General features: G+C 44.2%; 2 protein-coding genes across 2 annotated transcripts in view; both read right to left on the minus strand.

Moving 5' to 3' along the window:
• The window catches only part of LOC126568490 (calcium channel flower), a 120684-nt gene that overhangs the window by 96512 nt on the left and 5961 nt on the right, over positions 1–18211 (minus strand). The gene's annotated exons all lie outside the window — the stretch shown is intronic.
• Positions 7139–15258, minus strand: LOC126567721 (uncharacterized). Its single transcript, XM_050223987.1, has 3 exons — positions 15126–15258; positions 11821–14984; positions 7139–11562 (listed from the first exon to the last, which is right to left on the minus strand). Exons 1-3 carry the CDS (start codon positions 15181–15183, stop codon positions 7156–7158), a joined length of 7629 nt encoding a protein of 2542 aa, XP_050079944.1. The 5' UTR covers positions 15184–15258; the 3' UTR covers positions 7139–7155.

Consider the following 18211-nt stretch of genomic DNA (forward strand, 5'->3'; position numbering starts at 1 on the left):
TTTACTTTCTTGTATTCGGGCGTGTCAACAAACCAAGCACAAGGAACTCTCTCGGAACACACTCGGATAAACAATAAAAAACGCACGTCTCAAAACGTTGGTCAGCGAAATGGAACGGCCAGTGACAAATGGCCAGTTTACTAATGAAACGAAAAACGATGGAAAAAAATTAATAACTATATGCAAAACATCCATTTAATCGCTAATTAATAACCCTTCTGCGGAGAGGGTTTATCAAACCATAAAGAAAGAAGGATGGACTGGATGGGCATTTGTATAAACTGAAGAAGAAAAAAAACTTAAAAGTAAAAAAACAAAAACGATATTTTAGTGTGAAAACAATGGTGAATAAAAAAACATGAGGTAAAAACATAACACAAAAAGAAAAGCAAACCGAATTCGAAATTATGTAAAATTTACAAAATTCCAAATCAAATGTACAAGCAGCATAAAACAGTGCAAAATGAGAAAGAAAAACACGATGCGAGCAAAATGCGCTAAAAGCTAACAAAAATCAACAAGATGATAAATACTTGTTTTGAAAACGAAAACAAAGCAAAAAAAAAACATAAAAATGAAAAAAAAAACAATGTGAAGCAGACATTAGCGTACGCATTTGTGAATGTGCTCACCCATTTAACGTAAATATACTAATTTAAAGCAGAAAGCCCCAGCAAACTGGTCAAGAAAGGCAAGTAAAATCATTAACCAAAATAAAGGAATAAAAAAGAAATGAAAAAGATTGAGACCGATAAAATTACACTTACAAAAAAAGGGGGAAAAAAGGTAAGAAACTGGATTGAAGAAGAAAAAAAAGGAAATCATACATCTACGTTGTAATTGTTCCCTTCTAAGTAACACTTTTATGCATGCATTGTACGGTGAGAAAATAATGGACAAAAGAAAAAAATACAAAACAAACACACCCACACAAACCACAAAAAGGGGAAAAGGGATTGGAAAAAAATGGTAAATCTGTATGTGGGTTTGAAAATTTGAAAAGAATACGTATAAAAACTTACAAAAAAAAAGCATTAAATTTAGATTGCAAACACATCGCAAGTATGTGTGCGTGTGTGTTATAGTAAGAACACAAAAAAAACAAGCAAAAAAATTATAGGCTTAGAAAAGGTTTTGAATGAAACGGAAAAGTGTTACGGTAAGTACGAGCAATGAAGTATTCTTTTAACGACGAAACGAAAAAGAAGCAAAAAGAAGCAAAAGAAAGCGTAAAAATTTCATCAAAAAATTCATGAATAATTATTGTGTAAAACAGTATAAAAAAGAAAAGCAAATGGAAGCAAGCATGGAAACAAAATCCAAACACACACAAACAAAACAAATAAAAATCACTCGTAAAATAAAATTCCTATAATATTATATTTGCATTGGGAAGAAAAACAATGTCCTTTCCTTTCTCCATTTCCCGAAAGCAAAAGCGTGGAGAAATTTTCAATGGAAACCTACCAAATTCATTGCTAAGCAAAGAAAACCAGCTGGACAGAGTGTGTGAATGGTACACACAGGTGTGGGAAAGCAAGACAAAAATTATGTGCAAAAAATTCAAAAGCAAAATTGTGACAAAATTGTGCAGCAAAGTATCCAAAAAAAAAGGAACACATAAAATAAACACAAACAAAAAATAACACACACATAAAGACACACACAAACACACTTACACAATCATCAAACATTTAGGTCCGATAAACAGATGAACATATGAAAGGAAGAAGGAGAAAAAAATGAAAAGAAGCGAAAAAAAATTAAACAAACAAACAAACTAACAAACAACAATGGAACAAGATGTAATAAATCAACAACCAAAAAAAAAAAAAAAGGATGCACGTGTTATATTATTTTAATCTTTAAATTCGTGATTTAGGAAGAAAAAAAATCCTCAGCTTTCTAGCTTGATAGACAGGGATATTGACAGTGCCCAATAAATGTCCAAAATTCCTATGGTCCGAAAGCTTATTTTAATGAAATCCGGCCCTTGAAAGCCGAGGGATTTGCTGAGTCTGATTATAGTATGATCCGCCTCTGCTTACAGTGCTGTATTCCTTTACGTACGTGCAACAACCGTCAAGATAACCGTCAAGATTCGAATCCATTTAATTAAACTGCTCGGTTTTTCCGCCATTACTGGGAGAAGGAGTGGACGTATCGGCTTGGGGTGTTCTACAAAAAGGTGGAAGGACCATAGACGCATCCAACGTTTGATCATTCAACCCGATCGGACCAAAACTGAGCGATTTATCGCCGATTTTTCATGGAATGTTGGGTTTTTCCGCCATAACTGGGTGAAGGGGTGAAGGGATCGGGTTGAGGTGTTCTTTAAAAAAGTGGACAGACCATAGACGCATCCAACGGTAGGTCATTCATCTCGATCGGTCAAGGAATGGCCGAGTTATCGCCGATTTTCCATGGGAATGTTTTAGTTTTTCCTCCATAACTGGGCAAGAGGGTGGTGGGATCAGGTTGAGGTGTTCTACAAAAAGGTGAGCGGCCTAAAGACGCATCCAACGATAGGTCATTCATCTCGATCGGTCAAGAAATGGCCGAGTTATCGCCGATTTTCCATGGGAATGTTTTAGTTTTTCCGCAATAACTGGGTGAAGGAGTGAAGGGATTGGGTTGGGGTGTTCTACAAAAAGGTGGACGACCTAAAGACGCATCCAACGGTATTCATCATCTCGGTCATTCATCTCGATCGGTCAAGGAATGGCCGAGTTATCGCCAATCTACCTGGGTGAGGGGACAATAACTGGGCGAGGGGGTGGAGGGATAGGGGTCACAAAATGTTGCGGGGCCCAAAGACGGAGGAGCCAGGACCACTGGGAGCGGATTCCAAATCCAATCTTAAAATCCAAGATCAGTTTTAAAATCCCGAGGCAAAAATTTTAGTTGAATTTCAGACTTAAAATTTCCAACCCAAATTTAAAACTGACTTTGGATTTTTAAACTGATTTTCGAAATTTTTGGCCGACCCAAGCTGCCTCCACGAAATCATGCTCTCCTGTTACTCCGGGTCGGATTTTTGTGGCAAAATTCTGGAATTTTTTGGCAAAAATCCGGAAATTTTTAATTGGCAAAATTACCCCCTTTGCCCAGTTATTACCCCCTCGTCCAGGAAAATCAGCGATAACTCGGCCATTCCTCGTCCGATCGCGATAAATGACCGATCGTTGGATGCGTCTTTGATTCACCCACCTTTTTGTAGAACACCTCAACTCGATCCCACCAACCCCTTGCCCACTTATTGCGGAAAAACTAAAACATTCCCATGGAAAATCGGCGATAACTCGGCCATTCCTCGTCCGATCGCGATAAATCACCTACCGTTGGATGCGTCTTTAGGCCGTCCACCTTTTTGTAGAACACCTCAACCCGATCCCTCCACCCCTTCAACTAGTTATGGCGGAAAACCCATTCATGTTTAGTTAGATAACTATAATAATTGAAAGCTAATTGGTTTCTTTAGCCATAACCAGGAGCGATCTGTAAATCCGTACGTAGAACGTATCCGAAACGTGCCTGCCGATGATAAGAGACGAGATACGGCACGATAATTTCTTTCTTTTACTACCACAATAAAAAAAAAAGATCCCAACAAAATTGTTCGCTTTCCTCGGTGTTTCTATTTTTCCACTTCTTTTTAGCAAATCGCTTCCTTCGTACCACATTATCCTTCGTACTAGTGCTGTTGCTTACATTTATGGTTCATTCTTCCATCGATTTTAAATACAATGTTTCTTTGTTTTTGATGTGTAAAAGTGTCTGCTGTCTGTTGTGGGGCTGTTGACACCATTTTCATTGGTTTGATCACAATTCTTACAGTAACTGAAAGTAAATTAGTATATTTTTCCATCATTATCTTCCGATCGTGGGCTGTACGGAACGAAAAGAAACTTCAGGCGATTCGTTCTTGCGGGAGGAAACCTTCATACGGGACAAAAACCACCCGCCGCCACAATATTTTCAATTTACCTGTCGCGCTGAACCAAAAAAAAAAAAACAAATCACTCCAAATGATTTAAGTTCATTTTAAAGTAATGCTATTGTTTTGTTATTTTTTTGCTCATAAATTGTAAGAGAAAAAACGAAAGAACCCTAAAACGAAGAAATACATAATAAATTTTTTATATTTCTACCTTTTTCGTTTTGTTTCAATCAAATTATGGTCTATTTTAGTCTGATTTTTGCAATTGTTCTTCTTCCTTCTAATTGTTTCTTTTGTTATACACTCATTGTTTTTGTTATGTTTTTTTTTTGCTTCCACTTTCTTACTCTCCTTTCTCTACTTTTATTTTTACCGTCTTTTTCCTCTTCCCCTTCCTTCATCTCCCCTTTCCATCCATCATCAGATTTTGTGTGTGATTTTCCTTCAGTTATATATTTTTTCTGTTTTTCATCAATTTTATTTAAGAATTTTGCATTCTAATTTTCAATTTGTCTGCTTCAATATATATATAGTTTTATTCCTGTTTTAAAAAGTACATACATATATAAATATTTCCATATATTTTGTTCTTACTGTTACACGTTTCAGTTAAATATAATCTCGTCTCCGTTTCCGTTTTGTTGTTTTCTGTTTTCTGTTTTTTTTTTTTTGTTTTGGTTTTTTAGGTTACTTTTTCCCTAATCCTAATCCAATCTGTCCCGAGTGCTTGCAAAGCGATCGAAAAATTGCAGCAACTACCCGGACCCGGGCTATAGTAAATGTTTTTGAAATGTAAATGAAAATGTGTAAAAAAATAATAATAAAACAAAAGGATATTCCTTTTCTACCTCTTCTGTTTCTATTTCGTTATTAAATGTATTTGTATGTGTTTTTGTTCTTTTCTCCTCTGGCTTTACACAAACACACATCAAACATTGCTTACGAATTATGTTGGTATGTATGAGTATATATATAAATATCTCTAATCGGGGGGGATGGTGATTTAACTTTCATGCACACATATTTTTAGTGATGATGTTAGTCATCTTTTTTTTTTGTAATTTTTGTTTTGTTTCTTACATGTTTTGTGTTTTACAATTTTTTCTTTCTTTTCTTTTACCATTATTTAGTCGGTTTTCGTTTTTATCGTTCTCCTTCTATTCCTTTACATTATGAATGTATTAAAGTTTTGTTATGTAGTATGCTGTTGCTTTAATTATCTCTTTGTGTTTACTTTTAGATTTTTACTCGTTAAACGATTTTATCGTCTTTCTGTTTTTTCTCCTTTAAGTTTTGTGTTAGCTTTTTCGTCTTCTTTTTTTTTATTCATATTAGTACTTGCATTCATTTTCTTCAAAAGTCATACTATCATTGTTTTCCTTTTGTTTCTTTGTCTCGTTCCTGTTACCTCCTCTTTTTCAACCTATTTATTTAGTTAAAAAACTGTAAATTGTCCTTCATTGTATGTGTGTGCGTGTGTAATATTTTTCTTTCGTTCTGTTCATTTCTTCTCAATAATACGGAGCTGCAGTAATTTTTATAAGAATCTTCAATGCTTTTTTTCCATGTTGTGTTTTCCTATCCCCAATTTAGTTATCAGTTTTCATTCACGTTTCATCATTAATCACCGCTTTAGTGTGACAATTTTTGTAAAAAAAAAAATGTAAAACAGGAAAGAAAAAAGGGGAAATTTAAGAAACAAAAGTCCAACTCAGTTCGTGGAAAGTATCCCTTCAGTACCTAAAGAAATTAAATGAAAGTATACAGCAACACAAAACATCAATCAAAAACAAACAGAAAACAAACGAAAGAAAATAAACCATAAAACACGTCTTCCTGGAGCATAATTTATTTCCGTTGTTTCTTCTTGCTTGTGTTTTTTTTTTTGTTGCAAACTTGCATGTTTAATAATATTTTTAATTTGTAGATAGTATACGCATATCTATTAATAAGTATATATGTACGCTAGGGCAAAACAAAACGTATTTTAATAGTAGCAAGTAAGATCCGTACGTTAAATAAGCAAGCGAGAGTAAAAGTAAGCACAAGAAAAATGAGTATAAATTTAATTTAAAAAAAGAAAACAAAGAATTATAAATGAAGAAAAAAATAATTATAATAAACCAATTCAAAAGTATGTTCAAGGGTTGTGTGAGGCAGAAGTAAATAATAATAGAGTACAATAATATGATATCCGTAGTATGACGATTCCTTAACGTTTACGCACTAAAGTCAATGTAGTATGTATGTGTTTTTGCATGTGTTTGTTTCTCTTTTTCCACCTTTTGCATGCACTTTTCGTATGTGTTTGTTTGCTATGTTTTCTCCTTATTTCTTTTTTGTTTGTGTTGTTTGCTTTTTCATGACAGTGTTATGCTTTACACATGAATCTTATCCTCTCAATCACCGTGTCTGGAACTGGGAGCCCGTCTCACCTATCCAGTTTCCTCTTGCCAAAGCAATTAACTTTCCCTTCCATCCATGCGGATGTGTGCCCTCACTTACAATAGTGCACAATGCTTGCATAATTCTAAAAAAAAAAGAGGGGATGTGGTGTAAACGGTTCATCTACTCCATTCCATCCTTTTCCACTGTTTTGTTTTCTTCTCCATTTTTTTTTTTTTGCTTGTTTCGCTTCCTTTACACAGTTTACATTACTTTTCTTATTTGTTGTCGGGTTTGCTGTTTGTTTTGTAACATTTATATATATAAACCATAAGTAGACATAACTTTTTTGTATTTTTTGTATAGTTTTTCAATTTTTTTGTTTTAATTTTTCTCTTAATCTTTTTCTTACTTTTCTGTAGTTCATGTAGTTATTACTAGTATGTTTACCTTTATCATTTATTCGTTTTTGTTTACTAATGTGCTTTTTCCTTTTTTTTTTTTGTTTATTAGCTTTCAATTTTATCTTTTCAAGCAATTGTTTGTTTTTTTCTGTTTTTTTTTTCAACTTAATCGCATCTTTCATCTTCGTTTTCATCAACTTTGCAATATATGAATGCTTCCCACTAAGGGGGGGTTGCTTGTTTTTTTGTTTTGTTTTCTATAAGAAATAATAATTCACACAATACACCGGTCAGTCGACCGTCGGCTTTACTAAACTTTCTCACCTCCTTTACTTTCGCTCGCAGATGGAAAGCCAACTCTTTCGCTAGGCCAAACCTTCTATCCTATCGTCCCTCCGTGCGGCAAACTTTCATAATTAAAACATTTTAAAGAAAATAATTATACAACCCATTGCTCTTGCCACCGAGATTGCGCAGCGGTGCGAACGGGTCATTGCTGACTGCGTTGTTGCTGCTGTTGCCATTGTTCGAGCCTCCATCCACCAGGCCACCATCGGAAAGGTCGATCTTACCGAGCTGCTTCAGACCATCCAATGCAGCGTGCTGTTGTTGTTGCTGCTGCTGAGCGGCATAATGATGATGCTGTTGTACCTGATGCTGATTAGCATTATTACCGTGATGGTGTTGATGTTGATGATGCTGCTGCTGCTGCTGCTGTTGGCCCTGGCTCAGTACGCTTGCGTACGTTGCATGAGCCGCAGAAGATGATGGTGGCATCCCACCCGGCCCGACTGCTGATCCACCAACACCTCCAGACCGCTGTGACAGTAGATGTTCGTCGTGCAGATGCGGCTGAGATTGTATCATACCGGTCTGCACCACTTGCGGCCCTGCATGGGAAGTTAGGTGTGGCATAAAGTCTCGCCCACCAAGTCCTTGCTGCTGATGTTGCATCTGTTGTTGTTGCTGCTGCTGCTGCTGTTGCAACAAACCAGCTGCAATGTTCTGTATGGAGCTGTATCCACCATTCCCAGGGTATCCTCCATTCTGTTGCTGCTGATGTTGGTGCTGCTGATCCAGCAACGAGTTACCGGCGAACTGATTCCCACCACCGTTTGCTGCTCCGAAAAGATAATTCTGTTGCGAATTCATTTTTGGTTCAAGCAAATCGAGCAGCGTTTGCTGCATGCCAAAATGTTGCTGCTGCTGTTGCTGATGCTGCTGATGCAGCTGCACGGAATCGAGCAGATCCGGTGTGGATGATTCGATCGATTGTGCATTCGATGAGGAGGAAGCTGTACCACCGACACCTCCACCACTACTGGTACTACCGGCAACTCCAGCGCTACTACCACTTTGATAGTTCTGGCCCGCCTGACGGCGGTAAAGCGGTACCGATTGTTGCTGTGGCTGATTCTGCTGCGCTTGCCCACCAAGGGACGGAATTTCGGGCGCCAACGTAGAGGACAGACTAGCGAACAGATCAACCGATTCGAGAATTCCACCACCTTTACCGCTCGCACCGGGATGGTTGCTGTTGTTGTTGTTGCTATTACTGCTGCCAGCATTATTAGACGATCCCGCACCACCTACCCCATTCACCAGCACATTTCCCTGCACAAGATTTCCGACGTGCAACGGATCACGCATCGGGTTCAGTATGTTATCGAGAAACAGATCGGCCTGGGAGGAAAGTGGCCCATTACCGGGTAGTTTTACGCCCGGCTGCGGTGGCTGATGGTTGCTAGTTGGTGGCAAACCTCCTGCGGCGGCCGGTTTCATCGAATTGCCACCCGTCGTCGGCACCTGGCGCAATATGTCCGTAAACTTGTTGGCCGCATCGAGCCCCTTCGTTTCCATCAGCTTCGTGAACCAGTAGTACTGGAACTCTTTCGTCTGCTGTGCCATCTCGTGGAAGCTCATTCCCGCTGGGAGCAGATGGTTGAAATCGGCTGGAACGTGATGTTGCTGTGACACCGATCCTAGCTGATGCTGTTGCTGCAGTAAATGCGCTGATGAAGAAACTGCCGGCAGATGCTGCATTCCAACGGTCAGCTGTTGTTGCTGTTGCTGCTGCTGATGATTAGCGGAAGAGTTCCGCAACTCCGGAAAGTGAACGTTTTGAAGAAAATGAAAATCGGACGCTTTTTCCAGCGCGTACTGATCGGTACCGCCCGCAGTCCGATGTCCCATCGTTGCCGCTAACGCCCCTCCACCACTGGGGCCACCCGAGCCAAGTTTTTGTCCAGCAGCAACCGCTGCAGCAGCAGCTGCTGCTGCCGCTGCTACCGACATGTGCGGCATCCGGTTTGACATGGCCATCAGATCGCTCTGGATGCTCGTCATGTACAGATCGCCGGTCTGCGCAAAGTGTCCCTGCGATTGGGAGTTCGGTACAATCTGAGTCTGCTGCTGAAAACTGCTCGGACTTATCGGACCTCCCGTTAGCATTGGCCGGATGTGATGGTTCGGCTGTGCAACGAGCGGTCCTTGCTGTAGTGGCCCAGCGCCAAGATGTGGCGCCTGATGGTAGAGTCCAAATGCACCGCCAGCTTGCTGCTGCTGTTGCTGAGCCTGCGTTTGCATGAGGGTGGCGGCGTTTCCGACGTTACCACCAGCAGGACCTTTGTTAGCTTGCTGTTGTTGCTGCTGCTGCTGAAAGTATGACAGCGGTCCCAGCGGTGGACAAGGCGGTGCCGTCGGACTACGCATCGGTGGTGCAATTAGGGGCGGTGGGCCTCCAGGCCGAGTCGGCCCTCCGGGCAATCCCATGCCGAGTGGGTGTGCTACGGGTTGACCGGCAGCGGCTGCGGCTGCTGCTGCTGCTGCTACTGCAGCCGCCAGCTGTGGCCTTATCGCGGGTGGAACATTCTTTTGCGCCAACCGCCAACCGGGCGGAGTGTTACGGCCCCCCGGGGATGATACCATCGGGAAGGAGCTTCCGGCCCCCGTACCCCACAGATTCGGAGCGTTCTGGTTCGGCGGTGGAGCCATGTTCGGTGGTATCGGTGGTCCTCCAAGGGCCGCCGGATGTGGTGGAACCAGGGATGGACCACCGGCGCGCAGTGTTTGCTGTTGGGAGGATTGTTGCTGCTGCTGTTGCTGCTGCTGCTGATAGAAATAGAGCTGATTCTGGTAAGGGAACTGTTGCTGTTGGGGTTGTTGCTGGGGTGGCTGTTGTTGTTGTGAGGGTTGTTGCGATTGGATGTGTTGCTGCAATATTGACGATTGCGATACGGGACCCTGAACTGCTGACGTTGGACCTATGAAGGGTGTGATCGCCAGCTGGTTTCGCATCAGAGCGGCTGCTGCAGCAGCAGCACTCGGTATACCGGCAATCCCGCCAGCTGCTGTCCCACCGGTAACAGCTCCGAGAGGAAAATTGCCTGCTGTTCCCGCTACATTCCCATGATGAAATGCTGAACCGGCACCAGGTTGTTGTTGCGGTGCAGCAGCGTGATGATGTGACTGCAAATGATGCAAATGGTGAGCCGCATGCACTGATGGACCCTGTGGCTGTTGTTGGTGGGGTTGCTGTGGGTGCTGTTGTTGTTGCTGCTGCTGTTGCTGGGATTGCTGCTGCTGCTGATGGGCTGGTAGATGATGTACTGGATGCGATACTCCCATCGGTCCACCATGATGACCACCCGCGCCCGCTGCATGCGGATGAAACTGGCCCGACGCAGACAACGCCAACCCTCCAATACTAGCGGCCTGATCACGCAGATATGCTTCCCCTTGCAAAGCCCTCGGAATAAATTCAGGTGCGAGTGGATTCAGCACGTAAGTCTTCTTCAGCTCTACCCCATCGAGCTGCGAACGCAACAGCGACCAGGTAATACCGAACAGACTTTTATTCTGATAGCAAATCTCAATGAAACGCTCCCAAACCTTACGACATCGGCCGATCGAGCACAGCGCTACCGGGTCACCAACGACCGCTACCAAACTTTGTGCCCTCGTAATTGCCGTATTGAGCAGCTTCGAGTTACTCAGGAACCCATAATCTACCTCCTCCGAAGTGCTTGAACCCTCGTTTGCGTTCGTGTTACACGTGCGACGGGTACGTACCGTCGAGAGAAAGATCGCCCGAAACTGTTTACCCTGGACGTTTGCCACCCGTTCCACACTGATGCCACCCATGCGCCGTTTGCGCAGCTCCGACCGAATACGGAACACCTGATCTGCGTACGGTGTCATAATGCCGATGCTCTGATCATTAATCTTGCCCCACGCACTGGGCCACTTCTTGCGCAGTTCACACACCCGCTCGACCACCTCGTACACCTCCGAGTTGTTGTAGAATGCGGTCGAATTTTTGTCCTGCACATCCTCACCGCGCGTCGTGAAGAACGTTAGCGGGTAGAACTTTTCATGGCGCGGTTGCTTGCCGGACGCAATCAGCTTCTGCTCGTAGAACAATTCCGACGTGAAGCGGATGATCGCATCGTGTGCACGATAGTTTTCACACAGCAATATCTTGCACGGGAAATCGTTCGGATAGTGATCGTACAGACGCTCCAGCAACGATACGTGCAGTTTGCGCTCCTTGGCAAAGTTCGAAAACAGCTCCGGGGACATTTGCATATGATCACCGGCCAGTACGATGCGGGTATTTTCGCCCGCGAGTGCTAGGGGCATGATCGCTTCGCACTCCATCGCTTGGGCGGCTTCGTCGAGAAAGATGTGCGTGAAGTGACCTTTCGGCAGGTCTAGTGAGGCGAGCTCCATCGAGATGTTGAGCGTTACCACAACGATACGGTGCTTCATGATGTCTTTTACCGTTGGGCGGCGAAAGTTGCGCATATTGATGTTCAAATCCACCAGGCAGTACTGCGGGATAGTGAAGAATGGATTAATCAAAACGTATTTATGTACAAATAACTCATGGAATTTTAAAATGAACAACTTTTCGTCTATTATTATCACGGACGGAGAAGCGATGCTATATTACCTACTGCTGCCAGAAATCGCATCAATTCGTTTAGGAATTTTGAACCAACCCTTGTCGTGAGAACCAATATCCTTGGAGTGGGCGCAAAAATCGTCTAAAATAAATAGTGGTCTACATACAACACCCACATTACATACCTTCTGTACGATACTGTTAACCGTTGCGACCCAACGCTTGTGGTAGTACACACGCAGCGGCCGCGCTTCCGTCATGCCTTCCTCCACCCACAGATGCAGATAGTCCTTGATGTACAGATCCGCGGCAGAATTTGAGTGCGTACAGATCAGTATTTTCGTCCCTTCCTGCAGCAGCAGCTGCTTAATTGCCTGCGCCAAAGTGTACGTCTTGCCCGTACCGAACGGCCCAATCAACAGGATCGGTGGCAACGGCACACTAACCGGCGTCGTAATTGCCACCACCGCTTCCTTCTGCTTCGAATTAAGCTTCGGATCGAGCGATGCATCCCACTGACGTTGCGGCGTCCATGGGATGCTCGGTTCGAGGAAAATCTCCGGAAAGATGATACGAAAGTCGGCAATCTTGTCAATTGCCTGATGCCACTCGCAGTACGTCAACCGGTTCGGTTGGAACTGTATGTCGGAGAGAAATTCGGTGTCTGGCTTTAGTCCCAGGCCCGTTACCGCTTTCGCTGACAGCTTCAGGTAGATCATGTTTTTGCCCTTATCTTCAATTACCGCTTCGTACACTTTACGCTTTTCGCCGGCCGGTATCGTTTCGCGACCCGCTGCAATGTACACCGCCTGGCAGTTGTTCAATATAAGCCGTCCAGCGGACGTATCCTCCGACACGTCCTTCCCGAGCTTCATCAATGCAAACAATTCGCCCGAATGCGAGTACTTGGCCGTACTGGTCGCCATACCGCTCGGTGTCAGCAAATAGTTTGTGACGATCGATAGGCGCGTGGTTAGGTTGTATCGGGCGATCTGTTCGTACCTAGCAATCTCCTCCACGTACAGCAGCTCATGGATACGGTTGCGATAGTTGTTACGCGTTAGCTTCTTCTCCGTTATGGTTGACTGCGTCAGCACAAAGGTAGAAGCTTTCGGAAGTGGATAGCGCACGAGCAGATCCTTTTCCCGTTCTGCATCGGCCGTATAGGCTGGGGTGTGCATGTGCGGTATCGGTGCCGTTGTAAATTCGAATATCTCCGAATTTGTCTCATCCCACCGTTCTGCCGTCGACATTACGATGTCCTTCTTAATCTCCTGTATCTTGTCGACCTCCGTCACCGGCACAACATCGACGCAGATGTGTTTTACCAGCACTGGCTCACGACCAAAGTCAAACACCACCGTCTGCCGGAAGGTACCGTAAATTTCCGTACTAAAGCCAACCTTCACACGGTGCTCTAGCATGGTAGCGGCTGTTTCACCCTTTTCCGAGCTCGAACCCACCGGAGCAATCCATTCCTGCTCCGAGTTGAGCTCCACCTCAGTCGATGGACCGCTCTTGCCAACGTTTATGAGGCCCTTTTTAGTGCTGCTACCGGGCGTTCTTGGTTCACCCGGGCATACCTGCTTCAGCACAAAATGGTTCCGATGGGCGTCCTGGAGCAGTGCTACCGCCTTCAGATAGCGTTTCGACTTCAGCACGAACGACCATTCGCGTTTGCTCACCTTCGACGAGATGGTCGTGACGAGATCGTGTGAACAGCTATCCTCCACACCTTCCACCCGTTCTCGCATCACCTTCTCCGGGCTAGGTGCCTGGACCCACCGCTCTAGCAGCTGTTCGGTGTAGCTTTTGCCGTACAGTTCCTTGTCGCGCGCACGCTGCAACTTCTTCTTCCGATACTCGAACCGCTCCTTCCACTCGTTCAGCTCGTCGACACCGTGCGCCTCTACGCACTGGTTGCCGTAGTGACAGTTTTGATTATCCTGAAACTTTTCGCACACCGTGTACGATTCGGCGACGAAACCACGCGGCGGCGGACGCCATTTCCAGTCGCGCCCTTCATCCGACATTATGATGTTCTGGTGGGTTTCGGTTTGACAGTGGGCACGCAGTTCCGCCCGATCGGCAAACGATAGCGTACAATAGACACAGGTAATACTGTTCAGTTTGTCCATCGGGATGCCTTTGTTGCCAACTGCTGCCGATTTGCCGTGTTTCTCCATCGGATGATGGTTGTTGCTATTCAATTTGTTGCCAACACCGGAAGTAGCCGTACCAGCTGCTGCTGGAGTGCGAGATCCGCTCGATCCACCCACCGTTGCTGAAGCCACTGCGGTGGCTCGATCCGAAGTAGTGGTTGATCCTTTTTTATCCTCCCCTTTATCACTGTTTGCTTCATTGAATAAATTACAGTTACTATCACTAGCTTTGCTATCACTGTTGCTGCTGCTGCTACTACTACTGCTGCTGCTGCTGCTGCTGCTACTACTACTGCTGTGTGTTGCTGTCGAAGGTTTACCGCCCGTCGATGTAACGCACACCTCCGAATCCACCACCTCCTTACGCTTCTCAGTCTCACCCTGCTGATCGAGTTCGGTCGTCAAACCGCCCTCCGCCCCAGTATCCCCGTTTCCCACCTTCAGCTGACTCTCTATCCTTCCCAGCTGTTTCGTGTAGCGATCGGGCGGTAAATTATTCAGAATAAGCTTATCCAGCTTCGTCTCGATCTGTTCATACTCGTCATTCAGCGACGAAAGCGAAGAAACGGTTGACGAGCTTGACGAAGTGGTGGTGGTGGCCGGTTCCACGATCGCTTCTCCACCACCAGGACCGTCACCACCGGGACCGCTCGGGGACGAACCACCGGACGATGAGGTGGCCATTTGCAACAGCAACACCTTCAAACGCTCCAGATAGCGCCCAATGTCCTGATTACTTGCGCCCGGTCCGGCGGCCCATTCCTGCAGGATCACTTCCGCTTCGGCAAACTTTTGCTGCTTGCACAGCGAGTGTATGAGCCTTTTCCGGACCTTTGATTCGGTACTGCTGGTACCGGTGACGAGGGTGGATGCTCCATTGGTGGTCGACTTTGTGCCACCCTTACCGGTGGACGAGGATGATGTGGAGCCGGTAGATGAAGAGGATGGTGTTGGACTGGGAGATTCGGTGGATGATGCCGGAGCAGTCCCGTTACTGTTGGCGGTCTCGGCTAGGGCTAGCAGTTTCAGCAACCGGTGACAGTCCTGCGTAACCTGATCGTACTGTTGCAGCTCCAGACAGCATTCGGTGCGTCCGTACAGGCACGCAATTACTTGCTCCTTCGAGGGCCGACGTCCGGTTGATGGTTGATCGGTTCCGGACGTTTCAACGATGGTGTCGTAGATGTCTAAAAAAAAAGTGTAAGTAATTTTTAGTACGAAAGTTCCCCCAAATTCTGGGTCTGAATAAAACCTGAAATGACAAAGTCGAAATTTCCGTTTTCTCTCTTTCTTTTGGACTTAAGCCTAATACCAACTTCCGGCCTTACCTTTTGCCTTCTGCCACAGTCGATTCCGGAGGTACTCGTTGGCCTGCGCTTCGGTCATTGCTTTGAATCCCTCGTCTACTACTGCCGACGGTGCAGCAGCAGCAACCGTCCCAGCTGATGGTTCTGCCGTTTCGCTTACAGTTGCCTTGTTATCGCAACCTTTCCTTCCGTTCAATTCTTCCCACAGTGGTCCACAAATGCGTATCCTGTCTCGTTATGCCTACGACGAGTCCGACAGCTTATGGTGGTAGTACTGATTATAGATGGCAATGGTTTAGCGGCCTGTAAAGTGCAGAAATGCCACCGTCCGCTCATTCGTTCCTATCCCGATCTGGAAGGTAAGTTTTCGTAAGGATTATAGATCCTTTTGATGTTTTACCCCTTGTTTAACTTACCAACTTTCCTGCAAACGTCCTCCTTTCCGTTGCTCTCCTACCATCACCATCCACACGGACGGTTGTTTTGTTGTTGCGATTATGGATATTGTTTTTGTATATATTAAGCTTTTTAGCCACACAAATCACACTCACTTTCACACACATATACACATACACATTTATGCACACATCTACACTAAGCAATACGAAACACGCCTACTAAAAGGATTCCACCACTTCCAAATTCGGTTACAGTTTTTCCTTTCTTCGTTCCAAGTACTCCTACTGATACTGTCGTAGTTATAATTTACACACTTTTTCGAACGAAAAAAAACCGAAACTTGTAGCAAAAACTTTGACTCTCTATGAGCTAGGACGATCACTGGAATTAGAGAAAGGTAGAAAGGAGTTAGATTAATATGTAGTTAAGAAGCGAATCCTTCACCCGAAACCGGTGGGAACTGTATGTATATAACATCCGGATGCAACTACGCTCGTGCGTACGGTGCATTCTCTTCAGACATGTTTTTTTTTTGTTTCTAGCCATTACTCCACTGGGCTTGTTTGTGAAGTAAATAGAACCAAAGCCCGTTTCCGGATCTGGAAAATCAGCAATGATGGCAAAAAAGGTACGCAAATTTTGGTTTCCTAAAACACGCCAAGCACGCAACAAGCACGGATACACACACACCCTCTGAAGCAGCAGCACTCGATCCCATCCTTCACCCCCTTAGGGGGTGTGTGCGCTTCACACAAGAGGTTGCTGGGCTCAGTGCGTCCTACAGTCGCGTCATTACCCAACTTTAGCGCAGTATTCACCGGCATTAACCACCAACACGAAACGAAACGCAGACAATCATCGCAAAATTTGCCATTTCGGCAACTTTTTTCTAGCTACGACGGAGATGGATCCCCCGCACCAACAACTCCGACGTTTTGCATGTATGTACGCCTCCGATTCTACTGTGCCGTAGGAGTGTTTTGCGGCCACCGAACCGCAACCGAACTCGTACAAACGATACTTTCCCGAGCGGCCAGACTAGTGGACGAATCTGCTACACTCTTTTCTTACCGATGCTGTGTGCTGCAGATTCCGGAAAAGCCTTATTTCTATTCGGTAAATAATTACATTTTGTCAGGAATATTTTTTGCACTTTTTCTTTTTTCGTTCAGACAGCAGATGTCAGAGACAGGGGGAGAGAGTTTTCTGCTTTCCTTTCGCTTGACGGCTGCCAGCCCGCTCCGTTTAGGAAGGGCGAGTTCACTTCTTCAAACTGGGTTCGGTTCGGGATATTTGAAATTGAGCGAAAATGGCGTTAAATATTTCTTGTGGACTTATTGGTGTAGAAAATGTGTTTTTACATATATAAACGTGATTTTTTTTTAGTTAAATACCGTTGAGTAAAAATGCCTCTTTTTTCGGATTTTCTTTAAGAATATACAAAAGACGGCACCGTGCCATAGGTAACGGTAATATTCTTATGCCTTTATTTTCTGCACTCGTTTATGTCGATATTTCTTATTTTGCTACCATTTTGTTTTTGTTTACTTGTTGATTTTTTATGCTTTCCTTTGTCTAATTCTCTTGTTCTATTCTTGCTTCTTCAACGTGTTTTTTTTCATTTTGTTTGTGTTTCCCTTTTGCTTTATTTCTCTATGCGCGTCTATCGTTTTCTTGTATCGTACACGATATATGTATATGTATATATGTATATTATGTAAATATGGTATTCTTTACATAATGCATGCTTATCTACATGCGAAATGGAGGACTTTATTTTCTTCATCTCCCCAACCGTAGGTCGGCGCGTACGTTGTTCGCAGTGTCGTGTCCCGTTTTTTTTACTTAACGAATGATAGAAGCATTGTTGATATTAACGTTAATCGTCAGTGTTTCATTCTCACTATTTAACTATTTAACTCTCGCACTTTCACCACCCAGCTATCAGCTTGCCTACCCGTTGAAAGTTGTCGTGTTGGTTTGTCCCGTAGGTGTCTTGTACTACAGTGGAAAACGGCAACACCAGACACCGGAGACCACACGAGCAAGAAGCATTAACAATAAATGTTGCTTCCAGGATATGTAGCGCTTAGGCTCTAGCTGTTATTAGGGAGGCTGGAACAATTATTTGACGCTTTTCTTTTGGGACCAAAACCAATGGGAATTTTTATCTTATCTTATTTCCTTCTCCGCTGCTACTTCAGCTTCCAGCTCCCCAACTGACAATGAACTCTTAGGCCACCTAAGCCGGTGAAACGTTCCCGCAAAACACAGGACACTAAAACAGGCAGCTCAAGCTCCTGTGCGACCAGCCAACGGGATCGTATTCCCCGCAAGGGTACGCGCTCAAAAAAGAAAAAGCTAAGCGATAAACATGAATATGTAGCAATATTTCTAAACGCGCTTGGTCTGCCCAAAACCAAAATTAGACACACGTGTGTTGGAATGTGTTGTACCACTCTGTCTGTTTTTGATTCGATACCGTGTGATTGTTTCCATGGTTTGCGTTCAAAAAAGGGAGGAATAAGGGACGTAAATTATCACATTTTTTAACAAAGCAGAAAGAGCATTTCGATAAGTTAGATCTCATAAATATTATACTTCTGGTCCTTTGGTGAAATACTATGCAAGCATACGGACAAGAGGGATGCGTTTGTTTGATCTAAACAAACAATTGCTTTAGATACACAGCTGAGTGAAACAGAGTT

Source organism: Anopheles maculipalpis, chromosome 2RL, assembly GCF_943734695.1.
Source record: "Anopheles maculipalpis chromosome 2RL, idAnoMacuDA_375_x, whole genome shotgun sequence".
NCBI lineage: Eukaryota > Metazoa > Arthropoda > Insecta > Diptera > Culicidae > Anopheles > Anopheles maculipalpis.

Bases quoted from the DNA above. Each gene is read 5' to 3' on its own strand.
- LOC126567721 (XM_050223987.1), bottom strand. From the start codon at position 15,183: ATGACCGAAGCGCAGGCCAACGAGTACCTCCGGAATCGACTGTGGCAG. The intron at 14,985-15,125 runs GTAAGGCCGGAA...CTTTTTTTTTAG, and splicing joins ACTGTGGCAGAAGGCAAAAG to ACATCTACGACACCATCGTT. The intron at 11,563-11,820 runs GTATGTAATGTG...ACTATCCCGCAG, and splicing joins TTAACAGTATCGTACAGAAG to TACTGCCTGGTGGATTTGAA.